This window comes from Hyla sarda, chromosome 10 (assembly GCF_029499605.1).
Source record: "Hyla sarda isolate aHylSar1 chromosome 10, aHylSar1.hap1, whole genome shotgun sequence".
In the NCBI taxonomy this organism is placed as follows: Eukaryota; Metazoa; Chordata; class Amphibia; order Anura; family Hylidae; genus Hyla; species Hyla sarda.
The window spans coordinates 134502390-134526318 of NC_079198.1; the positions used below are offsets into that span (position 1 = coordinate 134502390).

Below are 23929 nucleotides of genomic sequence, written 5' to 3' on the forward strand. Positions count from 1 at the left end.
TAAAACCAAAAAGAAAGCATACTCACCTGCCCTGATCCCTCACTCTGACAATGCCAATTGTCGCTGCTCATTGCTGTTCTCTTAGACATGTTATCTCTGCAGGGAATGCGTGCTCAGCCAGTCATTGGCTATGGGACGAAACAGCTGTTGCCATTGATTGGCTACTTAAAGGAGTATTCCGCTGTTTATCCACCGGTCGCAGCGATGTCCCATCTCAGCTGGTGATATGTTGAGTGCAGTATCATGTAACAGGCCCAGGAAATAAGGCCAGCCCCAGGCTCCTTATATGACACTGCGCTCAGCGTATCACCGGCCGAGGTGGGACATCGCTGTGACCGGTAATAAGCTGAGCACAGTGTGATACACCAGGCTCCAGGATGTTGGAGAAGACCAGGCCCAGAAGACTGAAGACTTATATTGGCGCAACGGGGGAACAGCGGAAGGGGAGTTAAAGTTTGTTGTTTTACTTTTTGCAGCCCGGGAACAATGCATGAACATATATGGACATGAAAATGACAAACATTTTACGAACCACAACAGATGGATAAAATATTCCTGTGGAGTACTCCTTTAAGCAGTTCCTGTAGGGATAACACATCAGAGGAAACAGGGGATCAGGGCAGGGGAGTATGTTTTTTTTTTTGTTTGCTTGCTTTTTCAATTTAGAATTTTATGCTTTTTTTTTTTTTTTCCAAAGAAGCCATAGTCCAATATTAGAAAATATAAATAAATAACTCTATACCCCTTTAAATAAAATAAATGGGGAGTCAAACCTCTTTGTCGGTGTCTGCTCTGCATAGAATGTCCACTAGGGATTTCTCTGTGCGGACGTTCAGTATTGTAAATGTATCCATAAAGGATATTTTTTTCTAAAATGAGGTGCAAAAGTGAAATGTTTCTTTAAATATGTTTTTATATATAGTATATACAGCAGATAGATACACAGATAGATAGATAGGAAGATAGATAAAAAGATAGATAGATATGAGTGTGGTGCGGGTGTGATGAGGGCAGATGTTGGTACCCTAGGGGCAGATGGCATTAACCCCTTGTGTTCGTGACGCCAGGGCGTGGTTTATCCTCTACACCACCCAAAGGTATACCGCATGATCCTGGGCTGGGCATGGGGGCAAATAATGACTCCGACGCCAAGTTACGGAACAACGGCAGCTTTACTGAGTCCGACAGGTGTAACAGTCTATACAGCTTGGCTAGGCCCACGGAGGTGACCAGTGACGCAGAGACCTTAGGGCTTGCTGGGACTTATAGTGGACTTGGACAATTTGGATGCAGGACACGCGGACTTGAGACAAGATGACTTGGACTGACTTGACTATGACTGACTTCACCCCTTCTGTAGCTTACCAGGCTTTGACTTGACCTGTGGGGTACTGGACTTTAGGATCCGTGGCCTCGTAGACTTTCGGCCTCTTTAGGACTCCAGACACAGACCTAGGACCTGACCTCCCTGCAACTCAGCATAAGAGAGAGAGCTAGGTCCACCCAGGGCTTATATGGGGGAGACTAGGAGGGGTCCCATAGGTCACCCTTAGGTCACATGGTCACTGATGCCTCCTGGGTAACAATCACATGACAACAGGTCTTAAAGCTATAACAATTTTTATAAACAATACACTATATAACACAGGCACTTAGGAATATACATAGGGTACAGGTGCAGGGGGGCAGGGGTCACTGTATGGAGGCTGCCTGACAGGACAGTAAGGGTACAGGGGTGCAACTCCTGTACTGGACCACCACAAGAGATAGATAAATAAATAGATTGATCAATAGATAAATAGATAATAGATAGATATGAGATAGATAGATATGAGATAGATAGATAGATATGAGATAGATAGATAGATAGATAGATATGAGATAGATAGATATGAGATAGATAGATAGATAGATAGATATGAGATAGATAGATATGAGATAGATAGATAGATAGATAGATAGATATGAGATAGATATGAGATAGATAGATATGAGATAGATATGAGCTAGATAGACAGATATGAGATAGATAGATATGAGATAGATATGAGATAGATAGATAGATATGAGATAGATAGGTAGATAGATAGATAGATAGATAGATAGATAGATAGATATGAGCTAGATAGACAGATATGAGATAGATAGATAGATTGATATGAGATAGATAGATATGAGATAGATATGAGATAGATAGATATGAGATAGATAGATAGATAGATAGATAGATATGAGATAGATATGAGATAGATAGATAGATAGATATGGGATAGATAGGTAGATAGATAGATAGATAGATTGATATGAGATAGATAGATATGAGATAGATATGAGAGATAAATATGAGATAGATGGATAGATAGAGATTCAGACATATAGAAAGATTAGATATAGATGCATTTTCATTTTTCCTTTCAAAAGCCTCCGATTTGCCGTCTCTCGCTCCTTCACAGTTTGCCTTCAAGTGTTCTCTATTTTATTTTTATTTTTTTTTATGTTTTTTTCTTTTTCTATAAAAGTCAGAATTCTCCTACAAGAAAACAGGATGTATAAAGATGAGTATTAATTCTGGGGTTTTATCGAGGTGTGACGAGTACATCACCTAACCATGAAATGACTTTAATGGCTTTTAAATAAATGGTTTGTATTGTAATCCGGTGAGAAGTCGGAGCGCTCGGCGCGGTGATGGCGCCTTCCCCCCAGGCTAAGCATCTTTCAGCCGAGATGCTGGATCAAAAGAGAATAATTTGCGCGCGGCTGCTCGGGTCCTTTCTACAAAATAACAGTTTTGTGTGAACTTGGCCTTTAAAATGGCGACATCAATCATGTGGGGAGACATTTAAATTTTTAGATTACCTGTGGCGATGAAGGTAACATTTTCGGCAGGAGAAGTCACTGTCGGAAGAGAGATAGACAATATATTTTGCACTTAAAGCTACATAACGGTGGTGCTCAATGACCCCATGAGGGGCGGGGGGCAACCAGGTCCATGTTTTTACTAAACCGCCATATATTGTCGTATTTCACGGCCTGATAAGGTGACCAGATCAAGAGTTGGGTTCATGGAGATTGGTGGTCTCCATGAATTCCTTAGGACAGTGTTTCCTGACCAGGGTGCCTCCAGCTGTTGCAAAACTACAACTCGCAGCATGCCCGGACAGCCGAAGGCTGTCCGGGCATGCTGGGAGTTATAGTTTTACAACAGCTGGAGGCACTCTGGTCGAGAAACACTGCCTTAGGAGGGTTAAAGGGGTACTCCCGTGGAAAACTTTTTTTTTTTTTTTTTTTTAAATCAACTGATGCCAGAAAGTTAAACAGATTTGTAAATTACTTCTATCAAAAAATCTTAATCCTTCCAGTACTTTTTAGGGGCTGTATACTAAAGAGAAATCAAAAAAAGAAATGCATTTCCACTGACATCATGATGACCACAGTGCTCTCTGCTGACCCCTGCTGTCCATTTTAGGAACTGTCCAGAGCAGCATATGTTTGCTATGGGGATTTTCTCCTGCTCTGGACAGTTCCTAAAAAGGACAGCAGAGGTCAGCAGAGAGCACTGTGCTCATGACAGCAGAGGAAATGTATTTCTTTTTTGGATTTCTCTTTAGTATACAGCCTCTAAAAAGTATTGGGAGGATTTAGATTTTTTTTTTTTTAATAGAAGTGATTTACAAATCTGTTTATCTTTCTGGCACCAGTTGATTTAAAAAAAAAAAAAAAAGTTTTCCACGGGAGTACCCCTTTAAGGGTGGACGGCTATCTCATCAGCCATGTAGACATTGGACTAGACACACTAGAAGTTGTCTCCAAATTGTAGCCTCTCAGATGTAGCAAAACCACAACTTCCAGCATGCCCGGACAGCCATATTTCTACTAGTTGCAAGAAAAAGTATGTGAACCCCTTGGAATTGTATGGATTTCTGTACAAGTTGGTCATAAAATGTGATCTGATCTTGATCTAAGTCACAACAATAGACAATAGACAACACAGTCTGCTTAAACTAATAACACACAAAGAATTAAATGTTACCATATTTTAATTGAACACACCATGTAAACATTCACAGTGCAGGTGGAAAAAGTATGAGGGGACAACCAGGTCCATGTTTTTACCATATATTGTCATATTTCACGGCCTGATAAGGTAAAGAGTTGGGTTCATGGAGATTGGGGGTCTCCATGAATTCCTTAGGACAGTGTTTCCTGACCAGGGTGCCTCCAGCTGTTGCAAAACTACAACTTCCAGCATGCCCGGACAGCCTTCGGCTGTCCGGGCATGCTGGGAGTTATAGTTTTGCAACAGCTGGACGCACCCTAGTTGAGAAGCACTGCCTTAAGAGGTTCAAGGGTGGACGGCTATCTCATCAGACACTGGAAGTTGTCTCCAAATTGTAGCCTCTCAGATGTAGCAAAACCACAACTTCCAGCATGCCCGGACAGCCATATTTCTACTGGACCGCCATATACATTTGCAAGAAAAAGTCTGTGAACCCTTTGGACTTATATGGATTTCTGCACAAATTGGTCATAAAATGTGATCTGATCTTCATCTAAGGGTGGGTTCACACTACGTTTTCTCCCATACGAGAGCGCATACGGCAGGGGGGAGCTAAAACCTCGCGCTCCCGTATGCCTTCGTATGCGCTCCCGTATGTCATTCATTTCAATAAGCCGGCCGGAGTGAAACGTTTGAGGTCCGGTCGTAAAAGCGCATACGGTGCAAAAATGAGCCGACCGGACCGAACGTTTCACTCCGGACGGCTCATTGAAATGAATGACATACTGGAGCGCATACGAAGGCATACGGGAGCGCGAGGTTTTAGCTCCCCCCTGCCGTATGCGCTCCCGTATGGGAGAAAACGTAGTGTGAACCCAGCCTAAGTCACAACAATAGACAATCACAGTCTGCTTAAACTAATAACACACAAAGAATGAAATGTTACCATGTTTTTATTGAACACACCATGTAAACATTCACAGTGCAGGTGGAAAAAGTATGTGAGTAATTTTAATAACAGCAATAACTTCAACCAAACATTTCCTGTAGTTGCAGATCAGACGTGCACAACGGTCAGGAGTAATTCTTGACTGTTCCTCATTACAGAACAGTTTCAGTTCAGCAATATTCTTGGGATGTCCGGTGTGAATCGCTTTCTTGAGGTCAGGCCACAGCATCTCAATCGGGTTGAGGTCAGGACTCTGACTGGGACAATCCAGAAGGCGTATTTTCTTCTGTTTAAACCATTCTGTTGTTGATTTACTTCTATGCGTTGGGTTGTTGTCCTGTTGCAACACCCATCTTCTGTTGAGCTTCAGCTGGTGGACAGATGGCTTTAAGTTCTCCAGCAAAATGTCTTGATAAACTTGGGAATACATTTTTCCTTTGATGATAGCAATCCGTTCCGGCCCTGATGTAGCAAAGCAGCCCCAAACCATGATGCCCCCCCCCCCCACCACCACCATACTTCACAGTTGGGATGAGGTTTTGATGTTGGTGTGCTGTGCCTCTTTTTCTCCTCACATAGTGTTGTGTGTTTCTTCCAAACCACAAGTTTGGTTTCATCTGTCCACAGAATATTTTGCCAGTACTGCTGTGGAACATCCAGGTGTTCTTGTGCAAACTGTAAACATGCAGCAGTTTTTTGTTTTTTTGGGGGCAGCAGTGGCTTCCTCTGTTGTTTCCTCCTATGAAATCCATTCTTGTTTAGTGTTTTATGTATCGTAGATTTGCTATCAGGGATGTTAGCATATGCCAGAGACTTTTGTAAGCCTTTAGCAGACACTCTAGGACCTCATTGAGCAGTCTGCGCTGTGCTTTTGCAGTCATCTTTACAGGATGGCTACTCCTAGGGAGAGTAGCAGCAGTGCTGAACTTTCTCCATTTATACACAATTTGTCTTACCATGGACTGATCAACAGCAAGGCTTTTGGAGATACTTTTTTAACTCTTTCCAGCTTTCTTCAAGTCAATGATTCTTAATTGTATGTCTTCTGAGAGCAATTTTGTGCGAGGCATCACTCACATCAGGCAATGCTTCTTGTGAAAAGCAAACCCAGAACTGGTGGGTGTTTTTTTATAGGGCAGGGCAGCTGTAACCAACACCTCCAATCTCATCTCATTGATTGGACTCCAGTTGGATGACGCCTCACTCCAATTAGCTCTTGGAGATGTCATTAGTCTAGGGGTTCACATACTTTTTCCACCTGCACTGTGAATGTTTACATGGTGTGGTCAATAAAAACATGGTAACATTTAATTCTTTGTATGTTATTAGTTTAAGCAGACTGTCATTGTCTATTGTTGTGACTTAAATGAAGATCAGATCACATTTTATGACCAACTTGTGCAGAAATCCATATAATTCCAAAGGGTTCACATACTTTTTCTTGCAACTGCATTGTCATATTTCACGTCCTGATAAGGCAACCAGGTCAATTTTCGGGTTCATGGAGATTGGTGGCCTGACCCACGATTGTATCTACACCTAAGGAGGTCCAAGGGTGGAAGGCTATCTCATCAGCCAATTAAACATTAACCAAGACATGCAAGCAGTGGTCTCCAAACTGTGGCCCTCCAGATGTTTCAAAACTACAACCTCCAGTATGTACCACAAAAAGAAAAAAATGGAGTTACAATTGCCACTTGCATTAATACCATAAATCTTTATTGAAAAATATATTTTACATATTAAAAACAATTCTCAACATATGGACAAGGTAAATACATGGACAACAGTATGCAAAAAGAAACAGGTCGGCACTCCAACCCCCTTATATTGCTCCACTAAGGTAGTGAGCCAGCACAAAGCAGTCAAACATGCAGGGGACCGTAGTTCACTTTTCATGCACCTGCTGCGGTGCGCCAAGCCCCGGAAGAGGGAGAAATCCAATGTATACGTGAATGAAGAAAAGATGGACGGCACTCACCAGCTTAAAGGTGCAAACAGTGCGATTTCTTTATTTCAAAGGTGCGTCTATTCACATCGAATGGCAGGACGGTTCACAAGATCCTTCGCATAGAAAATGGGTGACAGCTGTTGCGCATGCGCATGCACGCTTCGTCACCTGGGCACACGCAACAGCTGTCACCCATTTATTATGCAAAGGATCTTGTGAACTGTCCTGCCATTCGATGTGAATAGACGCACCTTTGAAATAAAGAAATCGCACTGTTTGCACCTTTAAGCTGGTGAGTGCCGTCCATCTTTTCTTCATTCACGAATACATGGACAATACCGGGACTGCTGCAGAGGTACAATATTGACTTAAAGGGGTACTCCGGTGAAAACCTTTTTTCTTTTATATCAACTGGTGACAGAAAGTTAAACATATTTGTGAATTACTTCTATTAAAAAATCTTAATTCTTCCAGTACTTATTAGCTGCTGAATGCTACAGAGGAAATTCCTTTCTTTTTGGAACACTGATGACATTGCTCTCTGCTGACATCTCTGTCCATTTTAGCAACCATGCATAGCAGATGTATGCATAGCAGATGTATGCTAAGGGCAGCATGGTGGCTCAGTGGTTAGCACTGCTGCCTTGCAGTGCTGGGAACTTGGGTTCAAATCCCACTAAGGACAACAATAAATAATTATTATTACATCAGCAGAGAGAACTGTGCTCGTGATGTCATCATAGAGCATTCCAAAAAGAAAAGAATTTCCTCTGTAGTATTCAGCAGCTAATAAGTACAGGAAGGATTAAGATTTTTTAATAGAAGTAATTTACAAATATGTTTAACTTTCTGCCACCAGTTGATTTAAAAGAAAAAAGGTTTTCACCGGAGTACCCCTTTAAAGGGGTTATCCACCATAAGGTGATTTTAGTACCTACCTGGCAGACAGTAATGGACATGCTTAGGAAGAATCTGCACTTGTCTTTTGGGCTAAATGGCTATGTTGTGAGATTAACATAACACTGTGGCTTGCTTTTTATGAACTGGTATTTCCTGCTTGACTTTTCTTTTTTTGACTACAAATCCCACAATTCTATTCTCCTCCCTCCCACATATCAGCCACCCCACCCATTGAAACATAAATGAGCTGCATCCATTCAAAAGACCTGTGCTTTTCAATCAGGGTGCCTAAAGCTGTTGCATTAGTTGCAGATTGATCTCTCTCCCACCAAGCGATCGCTCCCCCCATTGAAGCAGACATGCTCCCTGTCATCAGCTGACTAGGAAAAACCTGGGAAAAATCTGAGACAACAGTAATTTTGTATGCTGACAAAAATAAATATTGGGGTGAAAATCACAGAAGAATTGGTACAGACACTATATTATGAACTACACTAACTTTACAGCCCCTGTAGCGTAGTCACATAAAAAAATTCCTGGAATACCCGTTTAATAGTAGCTAAACAAACACTATTACTAGTATACCGGAAAAATGGACAGAAATGTATATATTTTTTTGCACCATAGATCTTATAATAACAAAAACAATACACCCCAATGTTGAATCAATGCTAGCCAGGTAATAAAATTTAGGACAGGAGGATTTTATGCAATATAAACGCTGCAGTGCTCACTATTATGTATTCGAATGGTACTAACTCTATCCACTCCTGTAAGTACCTATGTGCCTACCCTATAATATGCAATGTGAACATAAGGACTGGCCAAAGTGCTGAATATAAGTGTACTGGAAAGTGCCTAAGTGCTTACCCATATTGTCTGCATGCCTCTGCGCCCCAACGCCATTTCGTCCCTCACTTTGTCAAGGGGCCGCCAACCTCCAGTATGTCCAGACAACCATATTTCTACTAGACCGCCATGCATTGCCATATTTCAGGGCCTGATAAGGTAACCAGGTCAAGAATTGGGTTCATGGAGATTGGTGGTCTATATGAACACCTTAGGAGGCCCAAGGGTGGCCGGCTATTATATCAGCCTTATAAACATTGGACAGGACACACTAGTAGTGGTCTCCAAACTGTGACCATCTAGATATTTCAAAATTACAACCTCCAGTATGTCCAGACAACCATATTTCTGCTAGACCACCATGCATTGCCATATTTCAGGGCCTGATAAGGTAACCAGGTCAAGAATCGGGTTCATGGAGATTGGTGGTTTATTTACAATTGGCCACATAAAGTGGCCACTAAGATCCCATTTTACCATCCACCAATTAAAATAAAACTTACATTTTATTGCCTCACTGATTGAGTTAATAAAAGTTACATTTTATTTTAATTGGTGGATGGTAAAATAGGATCTTAGTGGCCACTTTATGTGGCCAATTGTAAATAAACTGTGAATAATTGATCCTCCATCCACCGGTCATCTTTCTGTGGAATCATGGAGATTGGTGGTCTCTATGAATTGCTTAGGAGGCCCAAGGGTGGACATGTAGACATTGGACAAGACACATTAGAAGTTGTCTCCAAATTGTAGCCTCCCGGATGTTGCAAAACCACAACTCCCAGCATGCCCAGACAGCCATATTTCTACTAGACTGCTTTATATATTGTCACATTGTCCATTGTCATTCACAGCCTGATAAGATAACTGGCCAATAATTGGGTTCATGGACATATCTACTGCTTAGGACAGTGTTTCCCAATCAGGACGACTCTAACTGTTGCATAACTACAACACTTAGGAGGTCCGAGGGTGGACAGCTATCCCATCATCCATGTAGACAATGGACAAGACACCCTAGTGGTGGTCTCCAAATTGTGGCCCTCAAGCTGTTGGCTGTCCAGGCATCCTGGAAAGTGTAGTTTTGAGATATCTGGAGGGCCTCAGTTTGGAGACCACAAGCCAGTTCCATAAGTTTTACTGTATTATAAATATAAATCCCCAACGATAAGATGATCACAGATTTTCAGTCTTCTGGGAACCTGAGCAATCTGCTGGAATCTGTAACAGGTGTTTAAGTTCCCAACAGCGCCACCACTTGGGAAGTAAGGCATGACACGGTTCTTATAAGAGAACCGGTCACAATGCTTAGACCTTTTGGGTCCTCCAGAGTTACAGACACTGCTCAGGTCCAAATCAAGGACCTTCCCCTTCTATTTCTTTAGAATGTGATCAAATCCTTTTTACTTTTGTTTTTTTTTAAAAAGACAACCCATGTATTACGGCAATATCAATCAACCAGGCATTGGTTCCCAAACAGAGTGACGGAAGATGACAACTGGATGCTCTATTGCCATAGATCTAAGCTGTGAGATCCACGGGGGGGCTTCCAGCCTCTAGTGACTCTGCCTTCGACCACTAGAGGCCAAAAACACCATTTCTTCTGGGTAGGTAGCGAAACTCCCAGCTAACATCTAGTGGCCATAGGAAGAAGCTGGAGGGGACACCGGTGACTGCGGGGGGAACTAAGTTAGAATACTTTAGTTTTAGGGGCTCTATATACTACAAGAGGAAATCTACCTACAGTGGGCAAGCAAACTACAGGAGGCCCTGCACATGGGGGAAAGCCACCTACAGGGGGCAGCATAACTACAGGAGGCCCTATACATGGGGGGGGGGGGGTAGATACCTATAGGGGTCAAGGTAACTACAGGGGGAAAGCCAACTAAAGGGACCCCATACACAAGGGAAAAGCTACCTAAAGGGGTATGCAAACTAGAAGGGACCTGATATACAGGAGGAAACTACCTATAGAGGCAAAGTAACTGCAGGAGGGCCATATATAAGGTTGGAAAACACTAATGTGTTAGGGGCCTCCCAACTCTCCCCTTTAGATAGATTGAATTCCATTGAATTGACATGCCTGATACCTTTTGTTCTCCAATAGGTATCTGGCAGCGGCTATCTGCTCAGAGAACATGGACACTTGGCTGAGTTGAACATGTATGGGTTTGGTGGGGTCGGGAGAGATACAGTTGAGCAGATGGTTACATCATGTGTACGGCAAAGCTTATCTCCATTTTTATCATACACTGTACCAAGGCAATGGGGTCCCTCATGGGCCTAAAATGTGTGTCTTCTGAGGCACATCTGTACAAAGAACATTAAGTTAAATATTGGAGTAAACTTTTAGGAAGTGAAGACTTTTGAGGACCAGCAAACCTATTCTGGAGGACAGGACTTGGGCTTCTCGCCAATGGAAAATAAAACATCCAACCGTAGCCAAAATGAATTGGGGGCCCAGTCTTATGGGAGAAGAAAAAGGCTTCCAGCATTTGTCCATTGTCCTAGTGAATAGGAGGAACTCCGACATGCACGCAGTTAGTAGTAAACAGTATGGGGGGAGATCTATCAAAACCTGTCCAGAGGGAAAGATGCTGAGTTGCCCATAGCAACCAATTAGATTGCTTCTTTAATTTTTAACAAAGGCCTCTGCAAAATGAAAGCAGCAATCTGATTGGTTGCTATGGGCAACTGGGCAACTTTTCCTTTGCGCAGGTTTTGATAAATCTCCCCCTATGTGTTTTTAATTGTCACCGGAGATCTCCTTTAAGCCATTGGCCCTAATTTAACAAAGAGTGGAGTGTAGATTTCTTTGTGGGTTTTTATTCCCGACAGATATTTTTCCGCGGTATTTACTATTGTATCTTGTATTTGGTGATTTTCAATACGTTTTGGCTCTTTGTACACATGCTCTGGGTTTAAATCCAACCAGATTTTGGGCCTCATTTACTAAGGCTTTTCCGAGTAGATTTTGTAGAGTTTTTTTTTTTGTATTGCATGTGTTGGGCACCAAAATTACCGATAAAAAAATCCAAAAAACCCTACTAACTCTCCACTTCACCCAGAAAACCCTACAAAGGTACGTGGCCATCAGGAAAAAGGGGCATGTCTCCAAAAAAAATAAATTAAAAAACTGCATTTTTTATAGAAACCTACAAATTTACTAATGTTTCCACACAAAGGAGATTCATCCAAACCCGTCCAGAGGAAAAGTTGCTGAGTTGCCCATGGCAACCAATCAGATCGCTTCTTTCATTTTTGAAAAATGAAAGCAGCCACCTGATTGGTTGCTATGGGCAACTCAGCAACTTTTCCTCTGGTCACGTTTGGATAAATCTCCCCCCAAATGTGTTGGATTTGAGCTCAGGAAAACACGACAAAGAGCCGAGCGTAGGGAAAAACGTCAACTACAAGAAACAATAGTAAACACTGTGGAAAAATACCTGTCAGGAAAAAACAAAAACAAAAAAAAACTACACTATACTCTTAGTAGATGAGGCCCTATTTGTAGGTTTCTTTCAAAAATGTAGATATTTTTTGAGACACTCCCCTTTTTCCCTGATGGACACGCCCCTTTGTAGGGTTTTCTGAGTAAAGTGGAGAGTTAGTAGGGTTTTTTTTATTATTTTTTTATTTTTTGGGGGAAATTCTGGTGCACAACACAAAAAAAAAAACATACAAAAAAATCAACTCGGAAAAGCCGTAAATGAGGCCCGACGTTCAAAATTCTCATGATGATTAGTGATGAGCAGCAGGGGCCGTATTCGAATTCGCGATTTTCACGAATATATTGACGATTATTCGTCCTATGTTCGCGAAATTCGCATATTCACTATGCTCATTCACTTTTTCTTCCATTGGAAAATTTGCATAAAATTTGCATAAAAATTTGCATGTGAAAAAAAAAAAAATCGAATATTCGTCATTATGAATATATACCACTATATTCTAAATATTTGCGAAATCGCGAAGTGCCGATATTCACGATAAAAATTAGCATTACGAATATTCGTGCTCAACACTAATGATGATTACTGGGTTTCGGGCGTGTCGGTTTAGCAGATATTCCATAAAACCGTTTCCTCTATTTGTCTACATCAGTGTTTCCCAATCAGGGTCGCCCTCAGCTGTTGCAAAACTACAACTCCCAGCATGCCCGGACAGCCTTAGGCTGTCCGGGCATGCTGGGAGTTGTAGTTTTGTAACATCTAGAGGCAACGCAGTTGGGAAACTGCGGTCTACCTAAAACTAAGAGCCGTCTCTGAATGGGTTAAATGTTCAAGGCAACACCGGGGCCTTTACATTTGATCACATTATCACATTAAGAATCCCGTAGAAGACGCTGCACTATAATTACAAGACATGAAATACATAACCGGAATACGCCACCGCCGCCCACGCTCATCCTCCAGCTCTAGGCGACGCTCTTTACAATTTCGTATATGTTATTATTGAGAAGCCAAAAGCTGTGGTTATCTACAGTGCGTAGAGTACTCACTTCCCATCCTAGATGATTCTCTTTTATTGTGGTCTTCTGCATCATGATATAAGGTCCTAATCTTTCCCCAATTTCAATCTTCTTCTTGGCCCAAATCCCAAGACCGGCTCCTGGTATGGAGGATTCTCTGAGTTCAAATTCAGGAGGGATTGGAATATCATCGGGAATGTAGACCGGGGCTTCGTAGGGCGATCCCTCCTTTGGGGTAAAGTCTTCACTGGTTTGGAATGGTGAAGGAGGGCCTACCGGAATGGGCGACATAATACTGTCCTCGGTTTCCTCTTCTGCGCTGTCACCGCCAAGGAGATCCGGGTCGGGCTCATACATATTATTTACAAGGTCACTGTCACCTGCCGAGAAAAGAAGGAGCCAAGGATTACAACTCAACATATATCGAAGTATGGGGGACACATTTATTGAAGGCGCATTGTATGGGATGTAAATTTTACGATACCAAATAACTGTCCGGTTGTGTCACATTGATGACCAAAGTGGATAATGACGGGAAATGTAGACCATGTAAAGAACGGGAACCTTTATGGTCACCTCTAGAACTTATTCACATGAAAACCGATGGGGACCATTTGTTCCTCATTTTCAAAGTGCCAAAGGGCGTTAAAGGGTACTCCGCTGCTCAGCCTTTGTACAAACTGTTCTGAACACTGGAGCCGTCACGCCCCCTCCCATAGACTTGCATTGAGGGGGCGGGGTGTGACGTCATGATGGGGCGGGCTATGATGTAACGAGCTCTCGGCCGTCACGCCCCCTAGACTTGCATTGAGGGGGCGGGGTGTGACGTCATGATGGGGAGGGCTATGACATCACAAGCTCTCGGTGACGGCTCCAGTGTTCGGAACAGTTTGTTCCAAACGATGAGCAGCGGAGTACCCCTTTAAGGCCTTTTGGCCCTTTGAATATGGAGAACAAATGGTCCCCATCGGTATTCATGTGAATAAGTTCTAGAGGTGACCATAAAGGTTCCTGAATTTGAACTCAGAGAAACCAAATGCTGAACAGTGGAGTACCCCTTTAAGCTGTTGACAGACACCTCTGGGATTGGTCATTTTGTATCACCAAAAAAAAAACACTAATACTTAACTTTTAATACTAGCTTAAAAAGGATCCAGAAAATAGATCCCAGACCATCACAAAAAAAGCAAAAACACAGGCTTGATAGCAAATAACCAAATAAAGATAATGGTGATATAACAACAAAGTGCACCTGCTCAACCGGTCCAAATATATATAAATATATTGGTCATTTCCACTGAAAACAAAAGGATTGGGCATAGACGTTAGATGGTTGGCAAGTCATGCCAAAATCATCAGGTTCCACCAACATTAATCTAAGGTCTATGGCCACTGGTTAGTTTGATTGGCTATGGAATGAAGTGTCTGCATATATAGCCCCATTGCAAGAAGGGGGCAGTGAAGGTGGTCTCCTGTAAGTGAACTGTCTGAGAGGTTTATTATCAAGGTTATTAGGGCATCTATTGGTACAAATCTACAAAATTGGAATCGGGCTAACCGGAATGTATAGTCTCTATGAACTTCATTGTAGTAGACCTATTCCAAACCCTAGTCCTATGTGTCTGTATCATCGATAGGCTGACCATGTGTCCCATTTTGAATGGGAAAGTCAATTTTTGTCTCTATTTTTAGACTGTTCTATTCTTTTTTTATTATTATTTATTATTACAAATGCCAATTTTGTCCTATTTAAACAAAACAGGTCAAAAATCAACATTTCTCCATTTCTGGGGGAAGAATGAAGGCCTACAACTATTTAGGGGGCCTAACAACAGTTGTAGGCCCCCATATTGCTCCCATATATTATTGTAGGCCCCTATACTTTCCCCATATAAATGGGGGCCTACAACTGTAATATATAGGGGCCAACAACTATATATGGGGGCAGTGTGGGGGCCTACATCTATTTTGTGCGGCATAGGGGCCTTAAATTATATATGGGGGCATTATGGGGGTCTACAACGAAATATGGGGGGCCATATGGGGGTCTACAACTATATATGGGACAGTATAAAGGCATAGAACTATATATGGGGGCAGTATGGGGACTACAGCTACTTTGGGCAGTATAGGGGCCTACAACTATATATGGGGGCAGTATGAGGTCTTACAATTATATAGGACAGTATGGGGGCCTAAAAGTATATACGAGGACAGTATAGGGGCTTACAACTATATATGAGGGACTAGAACTATATGAGGGCAGTATAGGGGTCTACAACTATTTAGGGCAGTATGAGGCCCACAACCATATTTGGTGGCAGTATAGGGGTCTTCAATTATATATTAGGGCCTACAACTATATGGGCAGCAGTATGGGGGCCTAAATCTATTTGGGGTAGTATAGGAGCCTACAACTATATATGGGGGCAGTAAAGAGGCATACAACTATATATGGGGGGGGCAGTATGGGGGTTTACAACTATATATGTTGGGAAAATATGGGGACTACAGCTATATCTGACTACAACTATATATAACCCCATCCCATTCTTCCTATCCAAATGTCCTGTTTTTGTCTCAAGGAAATATGGTCCACCACATAATCAAGAAATCATAAACTATAAAAACTAAAGGAGTTACATGGTGCAGAAAACCCATTAGAGGCGAAAAGGGGTGGTCCTCTTTTTTTGGAGGCGCAAGAGAGAAAAACGGACTCAGAATGTGCAAGAAGATATTAATGTTCATCGATTTCAATGAAAAGGGTGTAATACTTCCTTTCACCTGTGGTGGCACTGCAGGGAAACTGAACCTCTCTGTACTGTTAACTAATCGCTGGTGGATCCAGCACCGGGACACCCTGAGATTATTCTGCCATTGTTTGGGGTGGTCCGAAACATAAAATATTTAATGTAACGCGTCAAAGTTGTTTAATAAACACAAGTTCACACTGTATTGTTACCGCTTATTGACAGATTGAAAATAGTAATATAAATGTCTAATCGCCGTATAATTTCCTACGCACCCCCAGTATCCATCCGCCTGCTCCCTTTATAAACAAGAATTACTTTTATTACATTTTTTCAACAAATTTGCCAACCATTCCCCTTTTTACTATAACAGCCACAACATGGCTGCGCCAGAAAACTATCATTAAACATTATTTAATTTGCAAAAAAAAAAAAGAAGAAAAAAACATAATGCATTAAAAGTGAATTACAAGCCCGACAAACAAAAGGATAACACAATGAACCGTAATAATGAGTTACATTATTCCCCCGAAATAACGGCGCCACGCAAGACTGAAACCTGATTGTGTATTTGGAGCTGTAAATTCCATGGTAACGTCAAGGCGCGCTTACAATTAGGAAATCAGTCTGATTATGTTGGCGAGATTGGAATTATTACGTGTGAATGGATAGATTTTACCGCAGCAAGAGGGAGTCGAAATGTACAGATAGAGAGAGCTGATTGTATCAGGGTTCTGGCCTCTTCGGGTTATGTTCACACTGCAGATTTTTCCATTGGATTTATGTGACAGCTTAGCCCATTAGTTTTTTACCCATATCCATTAGCTCTATCTGTATACTGCTGCTGCTCTCTCTATAGTAGTTATACAGGAATCATACTATGAACAGGACTAATCCTAACAGGACTAAGCGAATCGGCAAGTGCTCAGACAGTGTTTCTTAACCAGGGTGCCTCTAGCTATTGCAAAACTACAACTCCCAGCATGCCCGGACAGCCGTTGGCTGTCCGAGCATGCTGGGAATTGTAGTTTTGCACCATCTGGAGTCAACAATTCCCAGCACCCTGATGGTGCAAAACTACAATTCCCAGCACCCTGATGGTGCAAAACTACAATTCCCAGCATGCTCGGACAGCCAACGGCTGTCCGGGCATGCTGGGAGTTGTAGTTTTGATATAGCTAGAGGCACCCTGGTTAGGAAACACCGGCTTAGAACTTGACGATTCGCTTACGGATTAGTCCTGTTCATAGTAAAATTCCTGTATAATTAATATAGAGAGAGCAGCAGCAGTATACAGATAGAGCTAATGGGGAGGGGTAAAACTAATAAATATCCTGATCATATCGAGATAGCAGCAGTATACAGATAGAGTTGGAGAGGACGTGTATAACGACACTATATCTTGATCCCATAAAGATAGTAGAAGCAGTATACAAATAGAGCTAGAGGATAGGTGTATAAGTACGATATTTCCTGTTAACATAGAGACATCAGCAGTATACAGATAGAGCTGGAGAGGAGGGGTATAACTACTATATGTACTGAATTCATAGAGATAGCAACAATATACAGCTAGAGCTGAAGAGTTGGTATATAACTACTATATATCTTTATCCTATACAGGACAAGCACAGACTACAATATATACAAGTATCATCACATTGTACAGGATACAATATATACAAGTATCATCACATTGTACAGGATACAGTATATACAAGTATCATCACATTGTACAGGATACAGTATATACACGTATCATCACATTGTACAGGATACAGTATATACAAGTATCATCACATTGTACAGGATACAATATATACAGGTATCATCACATTGTACAGGATACAATATATACAAGTATCATCACATTGTACAGGATACAGTATATACAAGTATCATCACATTGTATAGGATACAATATATACAAGTATCATCACATTGTACAGGATACAATATATACAAGTATCATCACATTGTACAGGATACAATATATACAAGTATCATCACATTGTACAGGATACAGTATATACAAGTATCATCACATTGTACAGGATACAGTATATACAAGTATCATCACATTGTATAGGATACAATATATACAAGTATCATCACATTGTACAGGATACAATATATACAAGTATCATCACATTGTACAGGATACAGTATATACAAGTATCATCACATTGTACAGGATACAGTATATACAAGTATCATCACATTGTACAGGATACAATATATACAAGTATCATCACATTGTACAGGATACAATATATACAAGTATCATCACATTGTACAGGATACAGTATATACAAGTATCATCACATTGTACAGGATACAATATATACAAGTATCATCACATTGTACAGGATACAGTATATACAAGTATCATCACATTGTATAGGATACAGTATATACAAGTATCATCACATTGTACAGGATACAATATATACAAGTATCATCACATTGTACAGGATACAGTATATACAAGTATCATCACATTGTACAGGATACAGTATATACAAGTATCATCACATTGTACAGGATACAGTATATACAAGTATCATCACATTGTATAGGATACAGTATATACAAGTATCATCACATTGTACAGGATACAGTATATACAAGTATCATCACATTGTACAGGATACAATATATACAAATATCATCACATTGTACAGGATACAATATATACAAGTATCATCACATTGTACAGGATACAATATATACAAGTATCATCACATTGTACAGGATACAGTATATACAAGTATCATCACATTGTACAGGATACAGTATATACAAGTATCATCACATTGTACCGGATACAATATATACAATATATACAAGTATCATCACATTGTACCGGATACAATATATACAAGTATCATCACATTGTACAGGATACAGTATATACAAGTATCATCACATTGTACAGGATACAGTATATACAGTATATACGAGTATCATCACATTGTACAGGATACAGTATATACAAGTATCATCACATTGTACAGGATACAGTATATACAAGTATCATCACATTGTACAGGATACAATATATACAAGTATCATCACATTGTACAGGATACAGTATATACAAGTATCATCACATTGTACAGGATACAATATATACAAGTATCATCACATTGTACAGGATACAGTATATACAAGTATCATCACATTGTACAGGATACAGTATATACAAGTATCATCACATTGTACAGGATACAGTATATACAATATATACAAGTATCATCACATTGTACAGGATACAGTATATACAAGTATCATCACATTGTACAGGATACAGTATATACAATATATACAAGTATCATCACATTGTACAGGATACAATATATACAAGTATCATCACATTGTACAGGCTACAATATATACAAGTATCATCACATTGTACAGGATACAATATATACAATATATACAAGTATCATCACATTGTACAGGATACAATATATACAATATATACAAGTATCATCACATTGTACAGGCTACAATATATACAAGTATCATCACATTGTACAGGATACAATATATACAATATATACAAGTATCATCACATTGTACAGGATACAGTATATACAAGTATCATCACATTGTACAGGATACAATATATACAAGTATCATCACATTGTACAGGATACAATATATACAAGTATCATCACATTGTACAGGATACAGTATATACAAGTATCATCACATTGTACAGGATACAGTATATACAAGTATCATCACATTGTACAGGATACAGTATATACAAGTATCATCACATTGTACAGGATACAATATATACAATATATACAAGTATCATCACATTGTACAGGCTACAATATATACAAGTATCATCACATTGTACAGGATACAATATATACAATATATACAAGTATCATCACATTGTACCGGATACAATATATACAATATATACAAGTATCATCACATTGTACCGGATACAATATATACAATATATACAAGTATCATCACATTGTACCGGATACAATATATACAATATATACAACTATCATCACATTGTACAGGCCAGGCACATGACACAATCCTTCTAACCAGACTTCAATTACGCGCGAGTGTTTCTAATCTTTCCTTCATAACGCGTTGTGAGGCTTTGCCAAGAACATGGCTTTTTATGAGTTTGGAAATCCTCCCTACACAATAGCATGTTATTTTCTAGCGTTGTAAACCTGAGATTCCTGACTTCGGTTTTGCAGCGGTTACAGAGTCAGGGCTTTGGGGTAATGACTGGACTAATGACTCCTCGGCTGCCATTCAGGGGGGAAATACTAATAAAGAGAAGTTTTGTTAAAATGTAGAAGTTTTGTAGAAGCTTTACAGTATAAAGATAACAACCGTACAGACACAGGCTAATGCTATCAGAAAGAAAGTGGGAGACATATTGATAGATAGATAGATATGAGATGGATAGATATGAGATAAATAGATAGATAGATATGAGATAGATAGATAGATAGATAGATAGATAGATAGATAGATATGAGATAGATAGATAGATATGCGATAGATAGATAGATAATTAGATAGATAGATATGATATGAGATAGATAGAGATAATTAGATAGATAGATATCCAAAGCAGTGGTGAGCAGCACAACCCAATGATGTAGAGGTGAAATGGGTGCTGTCAGAGCAGTCCTGGTCATGGTCTGTCTATCTATGCATACACAAAGGTTCCGCAGCACTCCAGAAGTAATTCAAAGGTGATTTATTATCCCATGCAGAAAACAGTGATACAACGTTTCACCGGTCTCACACCGGCTTTCTCAAACATCAGAGAAAGCATGCTTGAGAAAGCCGGTGTGAGACTGGTGAAGCATTGTATCACTTTTTTCTGCATGGGATAATAAATCACCTTTGAATTACTTCTGGAGTGCTGCGGAACCTTTGTGTATGCATAGATAGATAGATGGATAGATAGATAGATAGATAGATATGAGATAGATATGAGATAGATAGATAGATAGATTTTGTTACAATGAAGAAGTTTTGTAGAAGCTTTACAGTACAAAGATAACAACCGTACAGACACAGGCTAATGCTGTAAGCAAGAAAGTGGGAGAAAGATCGATAGATAGATAGATAGATAGATAGATATGAGATAGATAGATATGAGATAGATAGATAGATAGATAGATAGATAGATAGGAGATAGATAGATAAATAGATATGAGATAGATAGATAGATAGATATGAGATAGATATATAGATAGATATGAGATATAGATAAATAGATATGAGATAGATAGATAGATAGAGTGTTCTCCAAACAGTGTGCTTCAAGCTGTTGCAAAACTGTCCAGGCACGCTGGGAGTTTTAATTTTGCAACAGCTGGAGAAACCTACTCTAAGATATATTAAGACTAGGCTTATAAATGTAAATAGATAGATAGATAATAGATAGATTTATCTACATTGTGTCTCCAGCTGTAGCATAACAATCATTAGCTGCATGGGCATGCTGGGTGTTGTAGTTTTACAACAGCTAGAGATACACTGCTTGGAAAACTCTGATATATGTGTATAGATAGGTAGATAGATAGATATATAAGGATAAAAGAAAAATAAAATATATATATATAACATTATTGGTACGCACGCATTCTACTACGTAAGTTATCTCGGAGATGTTATATTTCCTTTATTTTTATTTATTTTACTTTAGTCTTGTATTTCTGTTTTCCTTTTGGTTTGGTTAAACAACTGCCTATCTTATATGTAAGATTGAATCGACAATCAAGTCTTCCTATATGCAGTAAACAAATGTTCGCTGCTTTTGTTGTTGTAAAATAATAAGTTGACAGCTGCGCCTGTCCTTTATACATGTTTGTTTTTCTATTTTGGTAAAATTCTATAAAAAAAACTATTGAAACAAAAAAGATAGATAGATATGAGATAGATAGATAGATAGATAGATATGAGATAGATAGATATGAGATAGATAGATAGATAAATAGATAGATAGATAGATAGATAGATATGAGATAGATAAATAGATAGATAGATAGATATGACATAGATATGAGATAGATAGATAGATATGAGATAGATAGATAGATAGATAGATATGAGATAGATAGATAGATAGATATGAGATAGATAGATATGAGATAGATAGATAGATAGATAGATATGAGATAGATAAATAGATAGATAGATATGACATAGATATGAGATAGATAGATATGAGATAGATAGATATGAGATAGATATGAGATAGATAGATAGATAGATAAATAGATAGATAGATATGAGATAGATAAATAGATAAATAGATAGATAGATAGATATGACATAGATATGAGATAGATAGATAGCTAGATAGATATGAGATAGATATGAGATAGATAGATAGATAGATAGATAGATATGAGATAGATAGATATGAGATGAGATAGATAGATAGATAGATAGGAGATGAGATAGATAGATATGAGATAGATAGATAGATATGAGATAGATAGATAGATAGATAGAAAAATCGATTGATAGATACCGTAGATATGAGATATAGATAGATCTGCAGCTTTTCTTATCCCCTTCTTCTTATTGTAGGTGATATCATACTAACTAAATATACAAATGTCAATACTGAACAGAATATATAATAACACATTAAAAAAAATTGTTAAATAAGCAACAAAGAAACTAGTGACCGGTTTGTTTTTTGGGGCTAATATAATCTCCCTGGTAATGGGGGGAGATAGTCTGCAGCCATTGGCGGTGGAGGTGATTGTGATTCCGCAGGCATTCCTGCTCAACATTCTGGGGTGGAAGGAAAATGTCTCCCACAATACGGGGGCCGAGGAAACAGAATTGTTAGTTTTTTTTCTTTGCGATGCACAAGGCAGCAGGACGGCGCTCTCACCGAACAGTAGTCTCTACTAGAAAAACAGTCTAAACAACCGCTCCACTGTGGGCCAAAAGTGCAATGGAATGAACCCCATGGTGCATATTAATGACCGACCTGATGTCATCCAGGATAACACACAGAAAAATTACTCTTTACTTCCACAAAAGACATTTATTTTTTTTTGCTTTGCCAAGTTGGAAAGAGGAGCGATCCAGGGAAAGGAATGCAGCAGCTCCGCTATTGCAACACCTGGGGGTCAGATCTCATAGAACAGACTTTCTCTATAACAGTGTTTCCCAACCAGGGTGCCTCCAGCTGTTGCCAAACTACAACTCCCAGCATATATTTCTGAATATATGGACAAATATTCGTCCTATGTTTGCAAAATTTACATATTCTCTATCAGGATATCAGGACGGGATAGGAGGTTGGGATAGGAGGTCGAGATAGGAGGCCGAGATAGGAGGTTGAGATATGAGGATGGGATATGAGGACGGGATAAGAGGTCAGGATAGGAGGTCGGGATAGGAGGTCAAGATAGGAAGTCGAGATAGGAGGTTGAGATAGGAGGACGGGATAGGAGGACGGGATAAGAGGTCGAGATAGGAGGTTGAGATAGGAGGTCAGGATAGGAGGTCGGGATAGGAGGTCGAGATAGGAAGTCGAGATAGGAGGTTGAGGTAGGAGGACGGGATAGAAGGACGGGATAAGAGGTCGAGATAGGAGGTTGAGATAGGAGGTCGAGATATGAGGACGGGATATGAGGACGGGATAGGAGTTCGGGATAGGAGGTTGAGATATGAGGACGGGATATGAGGACGGGATAGGTGGTCGTCATAAGAGGTCGGGATAGAAGGTCGAGATAGGATATCGAGATCAGAGGTTGAAATAGGAGAACAGGAAAGGAGGACGGATAGGAGGTCGAGATAGGAGGCCGAGATAGGAGGTTGAGATGTGAGGATGGGATATGAGGACGGGATAGGAGGTCAGGATAGGAGGTTGGGATAGGAGGTCGAGATAGGAGGTTGAGATAGGAGGACAGAATAAGAGGTCGAGATAGGAGGTTGAGATAGGAGGTCGGGATAGGAGGTTGAGATAGGAGGTCGAGATATGAGGACGGGATATGAGGACGGGATAGGAGGTCGGGATAGGAGGTTGAGATAG

The 23929-nt window shown here is 40.0% G+C and overlaps 1 protein-coding gene across 3 annotated transcripts in view; it reads right to left on the bottom strand.

Annotated features, from left to right (window-relative positions):
- The window catches only part of PRDM16 (PR/SET domain 16), a 678281-nt gene that overhangs the window by 458104 nt on the left and 196248 nt on the right, over positions 1–23929 (bottom strand). For all 3 annotated transcript variants that reach the window (XM_056544409.1, XM_056544408.1, XM_056544407.1), the window contains exon 2: positions 13148–13497. In XM_056544409.1, the coding sequence (XP_056400384.1) occupies positions 13148–13497 (350 nt within the window). The remainder of the gene's footprint in view (positions 1–13147; positions 13498–23929) is intronic.